The sequence below is a fragment of the Scomber japonicus genome, chromosome 10, assembly GCF_027409825.1.
Source record: "Scomber japonicus isolate fScoJap1 chromosome 10, fScoJap1.pri, whole genome shotgun sequence".
In the NCBI taxonomy this organism is placed as follows: Eukaryota; Metazoa; Chordata; class Actinopteri; order Scombriformes; family Scombridae; genus Scomber; species Scomber japonicus.
In genome coordinates this window covers 6,850,033-6,867,350 of record NC_070587.1, presented here as the reverse complement: position 1 = coordinate 6,867,350, position 17,318 = coordinate 6,850,033, and the positions used below count along the sequence as shown (strand labels likewise).

Genomic DNA, 17,318 nt, shown 5'->3' with positions numbered 1-17,318 from the left:
CACACACACACACACACACACAGACACACACACACTGCCCTTTCTGCTCAGGAGAAATTTATTGGTAAGTATTCCTCTGTCTCTTCTCTCCCTTTCTCCCACTGGCCCTGAGATCATCAATCTCTTTTTGCACTCTTCTTATGTCAGCACTATAATTCCCCACCTACCGCTTTTTTTTCTCTCTTACTGCCCAACCTTAGTCTTCTTCCCTCTCTGTAACGAAATGTACATGATGCAAAGCGTATTTTGTGGAAAAGAGAATTCTCTGTGATGAAAAGTGAGATGGAGGAGGAAATATAGGCTGAAAGAGATAGAGAGAAAGAGAAATTACTCTACAATTAACTAAATGTGTCTCCGTAGGTGTTCTCCTGTACGAGTGCATATTAGTTGCATGTGTCTGTGCATGTGGTTGTCACTTGAGCTTGAGGGCGCAGGATTAATGGCTGAAGTTGCTGCACTAATTAACTGGACGCTGATTAATTTCTCTTGACTATCACGAATGACCTAAAAATTATTATTTCTCACCATTTCCAACCTGTTCTTATCTTTCTACCAGAATCTCTTACTTTTTTCCTTCTTTTTTCTTCAAGCAAACCCTTTCCATATCTGTAACCCCCCCTTCCTTAATTTCCTTTCATTCTGCTGCCTCTCTGGTTTCATTCCTCCGCGACTACATTCCCTCACTGCCTCTCTTCAACTTAATTAAGGAGAATGCCAGACAGCTGTCATTCTCTTGGCCGATAGTGTCCTTTTTTCCCCCACATCATATTGTTATTCATTAACACTGTATGGCTGCCAATCAGGCACACAGCCCATGTTATTTCCAGGGATGGATGTGGTGGCACTTGCGATAATGACGTTTCTCCTCGTATCTCATTCTCACAGAAGTGCGCCTGAGGATAAAGCGCCGCCATTTTGGATGAGCCCTGTTATTCCTTCATGTTTGGTGTTCCTGATTATAGGGGCCTTGCCGAGAGCAGTGGTGATTCCAGCTGTCAATCAGTTCACTGAATGTTAGACATTGGTCAGAAGTGCACTGTTGAGGCCATAAAGGCAGACACTGATTGGCTGAGGTCTCATTCAAAATGTACTCAGACCTGGATAAAAGTGTGTTGTCATGTGTGGAGGAAAACTGCATTGAAGACAAATTTTCCTCACATAGATTTGACTCTTCTTCCACTGCCGCTAGCCCCAAAACTTAATTCACTTTCGTTTTCATACCATGTTTTTTATGCAAGTCTCGCTTCATTAAATGGAGGTCTGTGTTTTTCATTCCAATTATCCTGACGGCTCATTACAACAGCTGAGGAGACACATACTAATCCCTGGTCACCTACTACCCTTCTCTATTTTACTGTGTACCCATCCTTTCATCTGTCTATCACTCCCCTCTGCTTTCCATGAATCTTTCTATAAAACTGTTAAGTCTCTCTAGTCTTCCTCCCACTCATTTATATGCACACGCACCCACATACAAAAACATATACTGTATATGTATGTGTGTGTTACATATATACAAGAACTAAACATTCTTATCTCACTATCTCTCCCTCTCTCCTTCTCCCTCACTGTCTCATGCAATTCAATTCTAATGGGTTTTATTGGCTTGGCGATTCATCTGAGTGCAGCAGCTCAGTTCAATTACATAAGGGAGCCCTCCAGGCTTTCATCAGACAATCAGCAACATTCTCCTCCCAGTCACATGCACACACATGGATGTGCACCCTCATGCGTACACACACTCATAAAAAAAATCCAATTTCTCCTTAACAATGGTGGCATAGAGATGAAACAACCAATAGAGACGACATCCTTTCCGCATTCTGCAGATTCTAGTGTGTGTGTGTGTGTGTGTGTGTTTGTGTGTGTGTGTGTGTGTGTGGTGTGTGTGTGTGTGTGTTTGTGTGTGTGAGTGTGTGTGTGTGTGTGTGTGTGTGTGTGTGTGTGTGTGTGTGTGTGTGTGTGAGTGTGCTCTATGATTAATTCAAAACAATTTCTCACATTTATGTCATTAGTGATTTTCTGAAAGTTGCAGAAAGTTAATTTCATCGTATTAACTTGTGCACACAGCAACGGCACACTGACAATCTCACGCTCTCTAAATTATAAACATATTAAAGTGTGTGCGCACACACACACAAACACGTGCACATGCATGCACGCATGCACACACACACACACACACACACACACACACACACAAACTGACTTACATGTACACCTGTTACTGTGACCAGTTAAATAAAGCTCAACTTCAATGCATCACGTCTTTACCATGGCCCGCTCTCCGTTTAGAGTTTCCCACCTCTCGCTCTCTGTTTTTCACCAGCATTAAGCCCATCTCCCTTCATAAAGTGACAGTGCCTTAAGCACCTGAGACAAATTGGCAGCCACTTTTGCCTGAGTTTGTTCTCAGTGTACAGACCCTGATAGTAGATAACTCTCACAGAGGGATGAAAATGAGAGAGAGGGAGATGAGAGAGAGCACTGATAGTTTTTCTGCACCTGCAATAAAATGTTTTTTATTCCGCTGACTCATCCTTTATAATACTCTTCCTCAAACGCTCCCTCATTGGCCCCCTTTCCTCCCCTAGTACACCCTGGGATTCCCTCTGGGAAAGCTGGGAGCCAACTGAACTGACATTCCGTTTATCTGACAGGCTGTGGTACTGAATGTTAACCTGTGTTCGACCTCCATCGTCCTTCTTCTCTCCTTTTTCATCTCTCCATCACCCTCCTCCCTCTCTGTACCTCCCTTCCTCCCTCTCTGCGTTCATCCATGCATGCCCAACAACTCCTTACTGAGTTACATTCAGTTCTCTCTCTGTGCCTTATTCTTAGAGAGATAGGCTGTCTTCAAGTAAAGAGACTAAACTGCAGGTGATCCAGGAGCAGAGGGAAAACTGGTGGCAAGGTGAAAAAAGGTTGAGAGGATGTGGGAGGAGTAGAGAGAGAAAGAGTAGGTGGACAGAAGGTGGAATAGAGGTGACAACAGTGGGCAAAGTAAAGGAAGAGAAGGATATTGAGAAAAGCAGTGAGAAAAAAGGAGAATGAGTAAATAACTGAACAGCAAATGAAAAAGTGAGGCTTAAGAAGAGAGAAGAGAGTGTATCTTTTCTGTCAGCATAGTGTTTAGGAATAAGTGAAGAGCTTTGTTATAAAATAAGGATAAAACAGACACCTACTCTGACAACGTGGGTGCCAGAATGAAAAAAAAGCCCAATGTTAGAGTTATGAGTCATCTTAACACATTTTATAGCGTGGAATAATTATAATTTAAATATTGACTGATGAACTTATTTAATCACCAGAAAGTAGAACACTTCACCAACACCATATTAAATCATGATTGCTTATTTGCATTGGCAGTGATGTATAGTGAAAGGCACAGTTTAACAGTTGTATAACATTTACAAAGACACACGTATCAGTGTAAATATTATAGCCTGAATTCAAAGGGTTCATCTGCCATTTCTTGAGAGAGAATTAACAGCATATAGCCAGATATTTAGTTGTGACATAAAGGAAAATCAAGACTGACTTTCAGTCGTCTAAAGATTAATATGATGGCTGAGTCAACAACTCTGAGCTCTTTGAGATAAGGTTTGAAACAATCTGCCCAGGGCGAGTACATATTTTTTAAGTACGGCAAACCACTACTGATACAGGGCTACAGCAGGAGGATTTAAGAAACTGATTGCTAGAAATCCATGGAGGAGCCGAAGCTTGGCTTCTGTTGGTTATGTGGATTTCTGGTCTTTTATGGATTTGGGTTGAGACAAGATTCTTTATTTTAAATGTACCCTTTTTTCTACAATAAGAGGATATGAAAATAAAGCGAGATAAATCGAATTAATGACCAACACAGAGAAACAGCATGAAATAAAGAGGACACATATTGAAATGCAGGAAAAAAAGGAAGCGGCAAAGAGAAAAGACAGAACCTTTTTCTACAGAGGTGGCAACACACATCAAAGCTCGACATGTCTAACCTTCTAGGAGAGGGAGATGGAGAGACAGAGTGAAAGAGAGAGGGAAAGAGAAGTGGGTTGGGATGTCACCTTTCATCTTGCTACTGTTGCCACCCTTGATGCCGGAGGAAAGCTTCCATTATGTGTGCCGTTTGATGCTAGACGTGCTTCTACAAGAGTGTGTGATTGCTGATTGTGTGTGTGCATATGAGAGAGAGAAAGCCAGAGAGTCTTAAAGCGATGGTTAGATGAGGGGGCGCTAACCAAAAAAATGTTACATAAGATATCATGTCTCTATTCACTCCATCTGTCTCTCTGCTCCTGATCTCCATATATCAGGTGATGGGGCGCAGCGACAAGAGCAGCCAGCAGAGGGTGGAGCAGATCAAAAGGGCAAACCTGCTGAGTGACAGAACTGTGTATGTAATTAGGCCAAACTACAAATGTAAGGGATGTGAAAATGTAGCCATCTCTTATGATGATGAAGCTTTGCAATTTGGCTTTGCTGCAGATTCATTAAAAACTCACAATTCCAATTTTGTCCTTATTTGACTGAATCAAGCAGGTTTACTCAGTTGTTTCATGTATGAATTACACTAATGTGCATCGAAACCTCATTTTCAAATGTGCTTCAAACTCTGGGAGAGAAAGTTGGCCAATTTGTAATATATCCTGAAAAATAACTTCATGCAATGTTGAAAGCTTCATCTTCATCATCTTTCAGCCACGGTACGCAGTCTATCTGGGTCACCTTTCATTAAGAATTTAGCCACCAGTGAATCTAGGTGCAACATCTTGGAAAACTTGTAAAAACCCGACAACAAAAGCTCCTTACCCACAGCTTCCTCCCCCTCTGATACCTCTGCTCAAGGAAAGCTGTTTCGCCTGAATTTTAAATGCAACAGATGTTCCCCTGTTATTTTTTTTTGCCAAATGTTACCATGTAAAATTCAGAGCTCCAACAGATTCAGCATTGCATTAATACTTTGAACTCTGAGTTAAGATCTGTTGTCTCTGTCTCCTACGTGGCAGCTCACACTGTGAACTCCATTTGGTTGTGAAAAAAAACAAAAACTGAAATTATTATGAATTCCTTGAAGAGAGGACTGGGTCACAGGGGAGATGATAAATTGGTTCTTTACACGACGTAGCCAGAATAATGATGCCGGTGACAAGTAGCTGACTATGGTAGCCTATGTCTTTCTGTCAAATCAATATTTCTGTTGAATCAACTGCACAGGAGGTTCAGTATTGGTTTCCTGCTGTGTACCAAATCAGGAAAACAAATAAAGCTGAAAGACATATGAGACAACATCAAGATTTAATGTGTCTGTAGCCCGGCGCCAGAATAACCACACTGCAAAGACACTGGAAAGATAAAAGGATCAATAAAATTGAAAAGATAAAAAAATAAATAATGGCAACAAAAAGCATCAAAACACAAGAAGAAGAAATACAACAATAGACCCATTGAACATCAAATTAATCAGAACAGGTATAACTGCCTTGGATACTGAGATTGGAGAAAAAGAATCAATAGCACAAACTTTTCAAGTACTTGTGGAAAACTTTGGCAAACTGATATCCATGGTTACTCACCATAGACCAATAGGGTGTAATGATCAGCGGCTCGTCCATAATTGTTCTGGGCCTGGCACAAGTATGTCCCGTTGTGTGATTGGCTGAGACGGGAAATCTGAAAGGTGGGGCCAGAAATCTCTGCTCTCTCAGGTAAGGTGTCATTGATCTTGGACCACTGAATGTTCCTGGGCCTAGAGGAAACGAGGGAGAGAAAGTGGATTAAAGGTTTTTGATAGTGCTGAAAGAATAAGTCGATTAACCCATCCATGCAGCAACAGAATATTATACTACAGACTATTTTGATTTATTGCTTTTCTTTAGTGTATATACCAGAAAATATGTTTGAGTTTCAGACTATTGGACTGACAAAACCATCTTAGACTCTGGGAATAGTGATGGGCATTTTTCAAAGAATTTCTGATGATAAATTGAACAAAAGCACCAATAGATTCTTTGATAATGAAAATAATTGATAGTCGCAACCCTACTGTTTGAAATATATAACTTAAATGAAAACACAAACCTACCCTGAGTCAGACTCACATTGCCACACACATGCATGTTCAAACATTCAACCAATTAATTTTTTCTCAGCATGCTGTTGAACCTCTAATATACAGAAAATACAATTTGATTTGATCACTTCTACTAATTAGTTAACGACTGCCACCACTCTGATACTCTCAACTGATACTGCTCAGACTACTAGCAGTTTCAAGCACATTTCTTAAAATCTTAAGTACAAAATAAGAAGGTGGAGAGAAAAAGGATCAATGCACCTAGTGATGTTAAAAAAAACAGGAGAGGAGAAAAAGAAGGGTTAAGGAGCCCACGCGGAGAGGGTGACGAGCAAGAAGTATGAAAGGCTGTTGGAGAAAGATCTGATGGCAACAGAGGGCTGCATCCTGACAAATAATGTGGAGATGGATGGTCAGAGAGCGGCAATAATGTGAAACGGTTGGCAGGAGGGAAAAAAGGGCAGATGAGAGAGAAATAGGGTGTCAGATATGCAGAATCGAAAAAAACCCCAAACCAAACAGAGGAAGCAAGAGGAAAGATGGGGATAGAAAGACTTTGTCACAACATTTAAAGGACAAGACAGAGAGATGAAGAGGTGGTGTAGAGGGAGATGGTGCAGACAAAATTAAATGGTCATGAAAGATGGGCAGGCCGAGCAGACAGGAGATGTGGGGATTACAGAAATATCCTGGTGAACAAAACTGTGTGTGTGTGTGTGTGTGTGTGTGTGTGTGTGTGTGTGTGTATGTGTGTGTGTGTGTGTGTGTGTGTTTCTGGCTGGGTGTCATGCCACTCTGGCCAGATTACAATCCTGACTCATCTGAGTTCTAATCCCTCAGGAAGTCTAATTAAACCTCTTTCTTGCTTAGTCACAAACACACACTGTCTCTCATGCCTCCCACACACACACATACACACACACACACACACACACCAAACATGCACAAACAAAATATCCCTCTGTTCCTCTGTTCCTCACTCTCTCTAACATGCACATATGTGTTCTCCCACACAGAGTAATTCCTCCAAACACGAGTAACACGAGTATAATGACAAGACATTGTCTCTCTTGGCAGATAGACAATCAGTGTACCGCTCCACCAAAAGGAAGTGACATATAAAATAATTGGTCATTAAAGCTTAACAGGCAGTTAACAGGGCCAGGGAGCAAGCGTAGAGGTGACAAGGGGACTGTAATGTGCGTCTGTGTGTGTGTGTGTGAATGTGTGTGTGCAGTCCAGCATGAGATGAGGGTCAGAGTCCAGGGTGGCCCGCTGTCCCAACTCTCGCTGTCACATACGCGTGCAAGCACCTTACACACACACACACACACACATAACCAAACACACACAGCATCCCCAACCAGCCGTTACAAAGCTTTAGTGGGGCTATTGCCAATAGGCCTCCCAGCCAGTCCTCACTGTGGGATTTCACTAAAGTTATCACACACACACACACACACACACACACACACACACACACACACACACACACACACACACACACACACACACACACACACACACACACACACACACACACACACACACACACAAACACACACGCACGCACACATTTTGGCTGCATGAAGGTTTACTGGGGAGCTTTAGTGGACTTGATGCCCACAGACAGACGGACCATCTAGGAGAGGGTTTAAGGGCTTAGGACCCAATACCCTTCTGGAAAGTGCACAAAGGGCTGTGAACACACTAGAAAAAAGGCTTTGTTTCAAAGCTGGCTCTTACAATTGTTGACTGCTGATTGGTTTAGTAGCTCTTGCCCACACACAGAGTCACATACAACTTTATAACAAGTCCACATTCATACCTAATTCCTAGTATACTTGTACTGTCTACCAGCAAGCTCTCTGCCTCAGTCTTAAGCTGTTTTTCTTTTTTGTCCTTCATGCAATAAAATATGGATCAGCCAGTTTTTATCCGTCCGTCAAACATAAAATGTCAGGTGATACCGCAGACTCAGCTCTTATTCATCAAACTCAAAGGTACAGTGATTCCAAGTTTTCATGATTACAAAAACATCCTGATTGGTCTGATGAGGTTGTTATTAAATGTTGGAAACTTGCTTGTAATTTATTAGACATCCTTGGTTTAACTTCCATTATGCCTCAAGGGATGACGCATTTGGGATTAATTGGCTCAAAGGGTGCCTGCATCATTTGGGGAGGACAGCATGCGGTGATATTTTTGTCTTGATAATCTATTTTATAATAATTTCCTGGAACGTAGTTGATATAAATAATTTCTAAGGACAGTTCCTACAAAAAAAACAAGAGATTGTGCAGTAATTAAAGACGTTGGTGGAGATTACAAGTAATTAGCAATTACTTGAAGTATCCAAGAAAGAACCCAGAAATTAAGAAGGATAGTAATTACATAGAAAGAGGTCAACTTGTGTGTTCATTTCAACAACAAACAAGGGGAAAACTCTCTTGTACCCAACTATTCTGACTATTTTAAGCTTAAGAAAACAGCTCTCATCCATTTTCTTTCTCCTTTTTATAGCTGTGAGTGCACAAGTTCTCCTTTCACTGATGAATTGTAACATTTAAACACTTACACACATTTGGTAGACTTCAAGGAAAACCAATATTTTCTGCTGTAGCTGCTGAAAAGCTCCACTGGAGTAGGTAGAGGTTACTCAAGGACATTTCAATAAAAGCTATAAAGCTATAAGCTATATCAATGTTTATGTGTGGAAACTTGACAGTAATTACATGGGAAATAAGCAGTAATATATTTCAGTAAAGCTCTTCATATGACATTCACAGATCACCTATCTGATGCATCTCTGTACCCCATAAAATCAAACTTCAAGCAAAGAAGCCTTTTCAACTTCGCAACCCAATTGCTGGCAGCCAACACTTAATCTGTGCGTGTGTTTATCTGTGTGACTCTAAAAAATGTTTAAAATCTTTCAATTGGTCCTGGCCCAGTTTCTTTATATATTTATTATTAATATAAGTAATATGACCAGATATTTATCAACCCTATCAAGAGAACTGTTCTACTATTCTCTAAGGTGCTCTGGGTAAATGCCTGTACTGAATATATTTCAATTTAAAGTCCCCCTCCACTCAAAAATGAGTTTTGCTTATTGCTCCTTCAGTTGGATGTTTGACCTTTACTGTCCAGAATAAAAGAAAAGCTGGTGTGTAATTCTGTATAAAGAAGAAAGTTTTTCTAATTAAGTTTCACCTTAAATCTGAGTTTAAGGCTTACACAAAACTGAAGGTCATGGGCCGTTTCTCCGCTGGCTTTTCATTACCAATAGCAATGACAGCACATGTGATATCAACTTGAAGAATGAACTTGTGTTGTAGGTATGTGTGCATGTGTTGTGTTTAAACAAATCACACTGCTTTTATAATATCATATTACAACTAGGTCTGTGCCATTGTATCATGTGTAAGTGAAGGACACGGATAGCATTTACTGGAGGCAGATCACACCGCCACAAAACAATTTTACACACAAAGGCACACACATAAGCACTTACAGAGGGTTCCCGGTGACGGAGCAGGTCAGGCTGAGCGAGTCGCCCTCTCGCAAAATGCCAGAGGGAGGAACAATTCTCACTGTAGGTGCAACTGTAGAGGGAGAGAAAAAAAGAAAAGGGGGTAGATAAATGAGTTTGTATGAAAGTGAAAGAGAAAGAGAAAACAAGACAGGCACAATAGGAAACAAAATGGATCAAAATGATCAAACTGGAGCAACAATCAGAGAGAGCAGAAAAAAAGATCAGGAATGTGAGAGAGACAGCGAGAGAGGGAACAAAAAAGATGAGGAACAAGGGAAAAGTGAGAAAGTGGCAGGAGGACGGGTCTTTAACATCTGTTTCCAAGGCAACCAGCCGACAATCCCACGGTTGAGACACCTGTTATCATAAGCAGCCCACCGCTCCAGCAGCTGCTGTATTGCACTTACTTCAGTAACAGAGCGATGGGAAGCCAAATCAACACTGACAGTTGGTCATTATTGCCAGTTCTCTGGCTGGGGCAACCAGAGGCATGCAGATTGACAAAACTGTTGAATATTAATCATTTTGATCTATCAACAAACATTAGTATACATGTGGCAAATTAATTGTACCTGAAGACTGACAGAAGAGTACTTGCTGAAAATGAATTATATCGCCATTGGCAAATACATATTTATTTGTGCCTGTGAAATGTCTGAATATTTGATATTATTGACAAATAGTGGGATAAAAATCCTACTGAACTGTCAAGTATATGAGGAGAAAACAAATGGATTAACTGAATATTGTTTGTCTTGTCTTGTTATCACAGTAAAAGGATACTTATGACAATTAAAAACTTTACAAACATTTATTTATAAGCTAAGAGAAAATTATAAAATTATAATTATATGCATTTTTAGCATAGTAAGTAATATTAATGTATCAATTAATCACTGAAAATGTTCTGGATCTCAATAGTTGTTTTATCACTTGGTGTTTCTGAATTTAAAAAAGGATTTTCATTAAAAAAAAAGAAAGAAAAAAAAACCCCAAACAAACAAAATAACTAAATTAGCATGTATTAAATTGTAATCATACTGAATTGTAAGCCAGTGACAGTTGTTCCTGCGAACATCAAAAGACTAAATCCAGAAATGTCAAAACTGCAGTAAAAGGAACACTTAATATTTCCTAATGTTTCAAAGGATTAGATGGATTTATATTTCATAGATATTAATTTCACAAAAATGATACAACTATCTGACATTTTCAACATTAATCCTAACCATCCAGATTTGTGAGAATATTACGAATTCAGTTAGAAAAAGAAGGTTTTATCTGAATTTGTTGCCTTGAGTGAATAATAGATTTTAGCCAAATACAAATTTAAATATCTTGCAGTAGTTTATTTTTTTATTTTGCCTCCCTTATATTGACGCATATGCAGAGATTTCAGGGCACATCATCTTGTGGAAATAAGACAGCAAAGATCAAACAGTCCCAGAACAGTAGTGGGATCGTTGCATATGCTAATGTGACTAGTTCCTTAAACCACACACCAGGACCATAACCGGGATGCAGGCCTGCTTCAGACACCTCCCTGCATGACAAGATTTGTATGCATTAGGTTTTAATGAGAGCAGGTATCATACAGGGCAGCACTGGATATCAGTCAGTTCAAACTCCGGACTGTGTAAAAATGAGCTTTATTCTAATATGAGATATCCACCATTTGAAAAATGAGGCTGCTACTCTGACAAAATGATTACTGTCATGAAAGCAAAATACTAATAGTACTGAAGTAGAATCTTAAATGACAGCAATACTGATGGAATAATTTGTGTTTTTGAAATATTTGGTGATGAACATTATGGTACTCAATTTGTTTCCGAGATGGATAGAAAGCGCTTTGACATAAAGTGGACACACAGACAGACACAACCACCCACCCACACACACACACACACACACACACACACACACACACGCGCATGGCCTGTAGAAAAGACTTACAATATACATCCAGGCGGTAGTGCCGAATCCTCTTCTGGCCACCCAGGGCTGGGTGGAATGCCTCGCAGCTCAGTGCCGCCCCATTGTCTTTCCTTTCTACTGGGATCTGGATGGTGCTGGACACGCTGAACGTCTTTGCGTTCTCCTGCTGGGATACCACGCCTGGAGAGAGACAGAGCGGATGGAGAGGATGAGAGATGGAACGAAAGAAGACAGGTTGGGTGGCCAAGAAACAAGTCAGCAGCCAAAACATGCCCATTCTTCCTTTGTCCTGCTGAGACATCATACCTATGCTGAGAGTTGGATTTAGACAGTAAAGAACGATGGAGGGAGCAGAAGAGGAGACTTAGAGGAGAACACAGAGGTGGATATGAGAAACAAACGGAGTAAGAGGGGGACGAAGTTTGTGACTGATGAATGAGCTTTTTCAAGCAGCACCGAGTACCTGAAGAGGGGAGGATGAGTGGTGGGAGACAGAAAAAGAGAGAAAGATGAGAAAGCAATTTGCATCTATATTTCATGGCAATTACTAGGAGCAGAACTGTTTGTTTGCAGATGGTAAATCTACTGAATGTTTTGTGTGTGTGTGCGAGAGAAAGAGAGAGAGGGAGATGACGGAGAGAGAAGGATAAAAGAGAGAATATGCATAACCGAATTGCGATTTTAACTCAGCCAGACACGCAGAGAGATGGGCGTCAAAGGAACAGGGTGAGAGAAGAAAGGCAAAAAGAGAGAGGAACTCAGAGACAGAAAGAGGGGACAAGCAAAACGGGGCACCATTGATGAGGGGCGGGTGGGAGGAGAGATGAGCTGGGGCACAACGAGCCCAAACATGAAAGAGGATGATAACAGTGCCAAGCCAGATGCAGAGAAGGAGAAAGATGCGAGAGGAAAAGAGGAGGAGGAGAGACAGAAGGAAGGAGGAGGAACAACAGGGCCATACTAACTGGACTTGACATAGTCATGTATTGGGAGTATGTGCTTGTTGAAGCAGAATACAACAATATTACTTATATCGCGCTGAGTTTTTCAATTATTACAGGTGAGCAAATGAAAGCAGGCCCAATCGAACAGAGTACAAGAGGAGGGTGAAGGGTGCAGATGAGCAGGAATAAGAGAGCAGCCGGAAGATAGTGTCTTAATTAAAGAGTGCTTTCCCATATCTGTTGGGATCTGCCTCTAACCTTTGGTGTCACAGTTCATTTAACTCAGGGCCAAAAGAGAGAGGAAAGGAGAGAAGAGATGAAGAGAGAAAAACGAGAAGAAGTGAGGGAATGAAAGAGGATGGGAGTAGTTGACAGTGGGAAAGGAGAACAGAGCATTAGAGAAGGAAGCATTAGGAAAGAAGATAAGACAAGATAGACAAAAGTGCAGCCCCTGTCTGTCTCTTTGATTCTCGGCAACCAATAACCAAGCCGAGGAAGGCCACATCTTACTAGTGAAATTAAAAGAAAGAAAAAAGGGAAAATAGATCAATTGGGGAAAAAAACGGAGGGAGTAAAGTGGAAGGACACAGAAGCGAGAAACAGAATGACGTGACAGGCGTGTTCGTGTCAGAGAAAAGGGAGAGACTGGATGAAAGAGACACTGGGTGTCAGACGAAAATAGAAAGGAAAAGAGACGGCGGCTGACATGTTTGAAAGGGCAAAACATTGCACGATTCATGCCCCTAAAACTGTTGACACCAGATTATCTCACATTATTTCATCTGGTCTTTGAGTTATTTGAAGGCACAGAGTATGAATCCATGAATACCAATAAAATAATATGTCTAACAGTGATTTGTACAATGTTGTCTGTATTTATATAAAAAAAAAAAAGATGAATAAAAAAATAATAGCCATAAGCTTGATGGATAGACGTTGCGCATAATTTAGTCTGCAATAGTTTTTTGGTTCGTGCTCAGTCAAGTTAAAAAGCTTCCTGAGGTATTCGAGTCAAATCTCGGCATTATACACAAATGCTGATGTAACAATGGAGTGCAAAAGAAATTTCTCCAGGGTTAAATAGACTGAAATCGAGGGGGAAAGATTGGTCTCAGATGTATTATTGAGTGAAGTGCCCCTTTAACTGAGGGACGCCAAGGGAGACAGCAAAAAAGAAAGAAGGGTAGATCAAGGTAACAGGCTGATGGATGGCTCATAGTTTTATCCAAAGAAAAGAAGTGAGAGTGAGAGAGAATTTAGACCATGACGAATTAAAAAGTAGGTCTTTGAGTGTGTGTGTGTGTGTGTGTGTGTGTGTGAGAGAGGCAGAGTGAGAAAAGTGAAAAACCTGGAGTGTTTGTAGCATCTGTGCTTTCATGTAATTGTGTACGAGAATGTGCAAATAGAGGACACTGGAATGAGAGAGCATAGGGAACGAAACATAAAGAGGTATAAAGAGGAATGTATTAATAGCAAAATTATTTTACAAGTGGACATACTTGAAAGACAGAAAAGCACTAAAAATGTTCTGCTTGCTGCTGTTGATATCTGTCTCCTCAACACATAGATACCACATATACATGCACTTTTATGAACTTGTGATTTTTTCCTTGAAGAAAAGAAAAGAAAAGTTACTGTTGTTCACATCTCAAAAACTGTGTTTGATCATTTTGAAACTAGATCAACGCCTCTAAATATTGCAAGGAACACTTGATCAAAGTCAAGAAAAGAGGAGAGACGAAGCTCATTCTCTCCATTCATGTATCCATCCTTCCATCCATCTTTACCTGCTCACATCAACAAATCCATCTGCCATTCCCTCTGTCAACCCATCAATCACACATCCATTCATCCTCCCTCTATTTAATGCTCAGTCTGTGATATTATCCACTCATTCCGCTTCATCTGCCCTACATTCCCTCATTAATTTTCTCGTTTATCTCTCATCATCATCTAACCATTCTTCAGTCCATCTGTCAGCCATATCCTGGTACCTGGTATCTCTCGGCCATTGCGCATCCAGCGCAGGGTGGCGGCCGGCTTGCTGCGTGGTGACACACAGGTCAGCTCCACCTCTCCTCCCTCCACGGCTTCCTGCTTCACCTCCACCGTGGGCGTCTCCGGGGTAACCAAGACAGAAAGCGTGGCCACCTGGTGGTGTGTGGCATCCGTGTAGAGCTGGCAGAAGTAGCCGCCTTCATCCATAACACTGACGTTGGTCAATGTGATGCGCACCAGCCGTGGCGTGAAAAGCACCATCTGGAAACGATCGTCCTTCAGAGCTGGAGGTGGGCGAGGAAAATTTAGAGGGTGGAAGTGGGAAGGAAGTGGAGCAGAAGTGAGACAGCATGAGTTTGGGTTGTTGTAGAGGAAGAGAGTGGAGGTGGGAAGGTAAGAGATGGCAGTATGAGAGAAGGTGGGGTGACAAGAAGAGTGGCAAAAACAAGGAGAGGAGAAGTGAGAACATAATTCGTTGTCAGAATAAACACAGTGTGTCTGTGAAGTGAGAGACTAAACTCAAAGATCCTCCCTGATGTTTTAAGATGAACATGAAATACTCTACTTTGAATAATTATGTATGTTTTTTCCACATTTAAAAAATATCTTAAAATTCTTACATTTACATCTGCACCTTCACCCCTTAAAAATCCATAATCTATACATTTCAAAAGTTTAACTGCAGGACACAGGATGTTTCCTACTTTACTGTCTCCTAACTTTATTCTCAGGCTTCAAGTCATCAAATGACTGATGTCACAAATCATGCTCGTAGGCCCACCCCTTAAAATTTGATTTTCAGTAAGCACGGAGAAACTTTCCATTTTCAGCAGATGAATGTGAAAACGGCTCTGTAGCTTCAAACTCTGTACATACATCATTCTGCACAGTGAAGCTCAAACATTCAACTGTATGAACAAGAAGAAAAACACATTTTTGAGTGGAGGGGGGTTATAAATAAAAACTGTATTCATGTGAAAAAATAGTAAAGGGAAAAAACAAAAGGGAAACAATGACAATAAAAATCCTTACACCCTTGGTCATTGATTTTTTTTTTCCTCCAATGCTTGAGAGATAGATTGAGCATGAAGAATTGTCTTTGCCGTGCTCTGAATTCTTGACATACACCACACACACGTGCACACAAACAAATGCATGCACACACGCAAGCTCAGACTGCCAAATTGAATGTCATATTTTAAAGAACTTGCTTTAACACATTTTACTGGCAGGCTTTTACTGGCTTTATTTTGAATTCATTTTGCAATGGGAAGCACCCCAGGGGACTGATTTTTGTACCTCAGTCACAAACTGACTGATTCACATTCACCAGACTAAAGGAGCTGTTTCCAGATCGGCTGTAGATACACAAACCTAGCCTGATAACGAGACTGATTTGCCATTTTGTTTCACTTCATTATCCAAGCTGAGAGCTGTTTTCTATTTGGGAAGGGTTGTTATTTTGCCCTCAACAATCATTAGCAAGTGACATATCTGTTGTGCCGTTTTTATGCCAGTTTCAGTCTACATGGAGACTGTAGTTGCGGTTAAGAACCTGTTAACATTTTTTACTTTGATCTATAATTTATGCAGATTTAAGAGCTGTCTTTTTTTTTAGGTCAACTTAAATCAACCTGTATACAGTATCTTGTATTTAATGGATGCAGCTAGGTTGCAAACTATGTAGGAAGATGATTTTTAATACCACCTACAAATCACTGTTTATTCAGAGTTTATTCCCACAAGAGCAACAGTCATCATCAGTCACTAGACCTGACAAAAAAAAGTGATTCCATGTGCAGAGTTTAGAATTGTACATGTAGGCATGCTAATGTTTGTCTTTACAGGCCAGAAAAGTTTCAAGCTATGCCAATAAGCGCTGCAGGTTAATTTGGACCCAGACGTCCAAAGTTGTAGGTCTAAAAACTAAAATACTTTGCATCACTTACACTGTGTATCAATGTTTAATTAAGGCTTGAGATATTTTACTTTATGAGATGAATATTTTTTTCTATGTGAATCTTTGAATATGTAATGCATTTACTTCGCAAGCAGTAATTGGTAACTACTGTACATCATGTAGCACAGCAGAGAGGCAAAGGCCAGTTTAATTGAGTAGAGTGACATTTTCAGCTTTGGAGTCAGTTACTCCTTAGCCTCAAGATAGTTTGCTCTGCGTTAGCAAACATCCAGTTATACTGTATCTCTCACAGTCTGCAATGAGAGTAGTAGTTTTCACCGCCCTCTAATTTGTGATGTCACTCCTATGGACAGCTCTGCAGAGGAAAAATTGTAAAACATGGAAGAAATTGTGGCTGTGACAGCACCCAAGACGATTTTCTGGTCTGGAATTGATAGTGCTGCTAAATCTAAAGCTCAGTTTGATATAAAAAAGTTCAGAGAGTTTGCAAAGTCAGTCTCGACGGAGCAGCTCGGGGCTGTACATTGATACAACAGATGTCTTGGTTCTCTCATTTCCAGCTTTGAGAGAGTGTTGTTCATTTTCTCAAGTACTGATTGGCCTATCCTAAACTAGAATCTATTCATTCATTCTCTTTGTAACGACTTGCTTTATTCCTCTGTAAGCCCATTTCTAATTAGTGTCTGGCATTTTTTATTGTTCATCTTATTAGGTTTTAATCATTATTGTTTTACTAGCTGTGAAGCACTTGGTAACTCTTTGAAAAGTGCTATGCAAATAAAACTTATTGTTGCAACCAGAAATAATTTTTTAGTAAAGCCATTACTTTGAGAGAGACTGCCCTTTGAGTGAGTGAGAGACAGACTAAACACTATGATTGTACACATGGTAAACACTGCAGAAAATAAC

General features: G+C 40.5%; 1 protein-coding gene across 6 annotated transcripts in view; it reads right to left on the bottom strand.

Annotated features, from left to right (window-relative positions):
- Positions 1–17,318, bottom strand: part of cadm4 (cell adhesion molecule 4) — a 146,222-nt gene that overhangs the window by 6,050 nt on the left and 122,854 nt on the right. For all 6 annotated transcript variants that reach the window (XM_053327951.1, XM_053327955.1, XM_053327954.1 and 3 more), the window contains exons 3-6: positions 14,485–14,772; positions 11,565–11,726; positions 9,588–9,678; positions 5,571–5,743 (exon numbers count right to left, since the gene is read on the bottom strand). In XM_053327951.1, the coding sequence (XP_053183926.1) occupies positions 5,571–5,743; positions 9,588–9,678; positions 11,565–11,726; positions 14,485–14,772 (714 nt within the window). The remainder of the gene's footprint in view (positions 1–5,570; positions 5,744–9,587; positions 9,679–11,564; positions 11,727–14,484; positions 14,773–17,318) is intronic.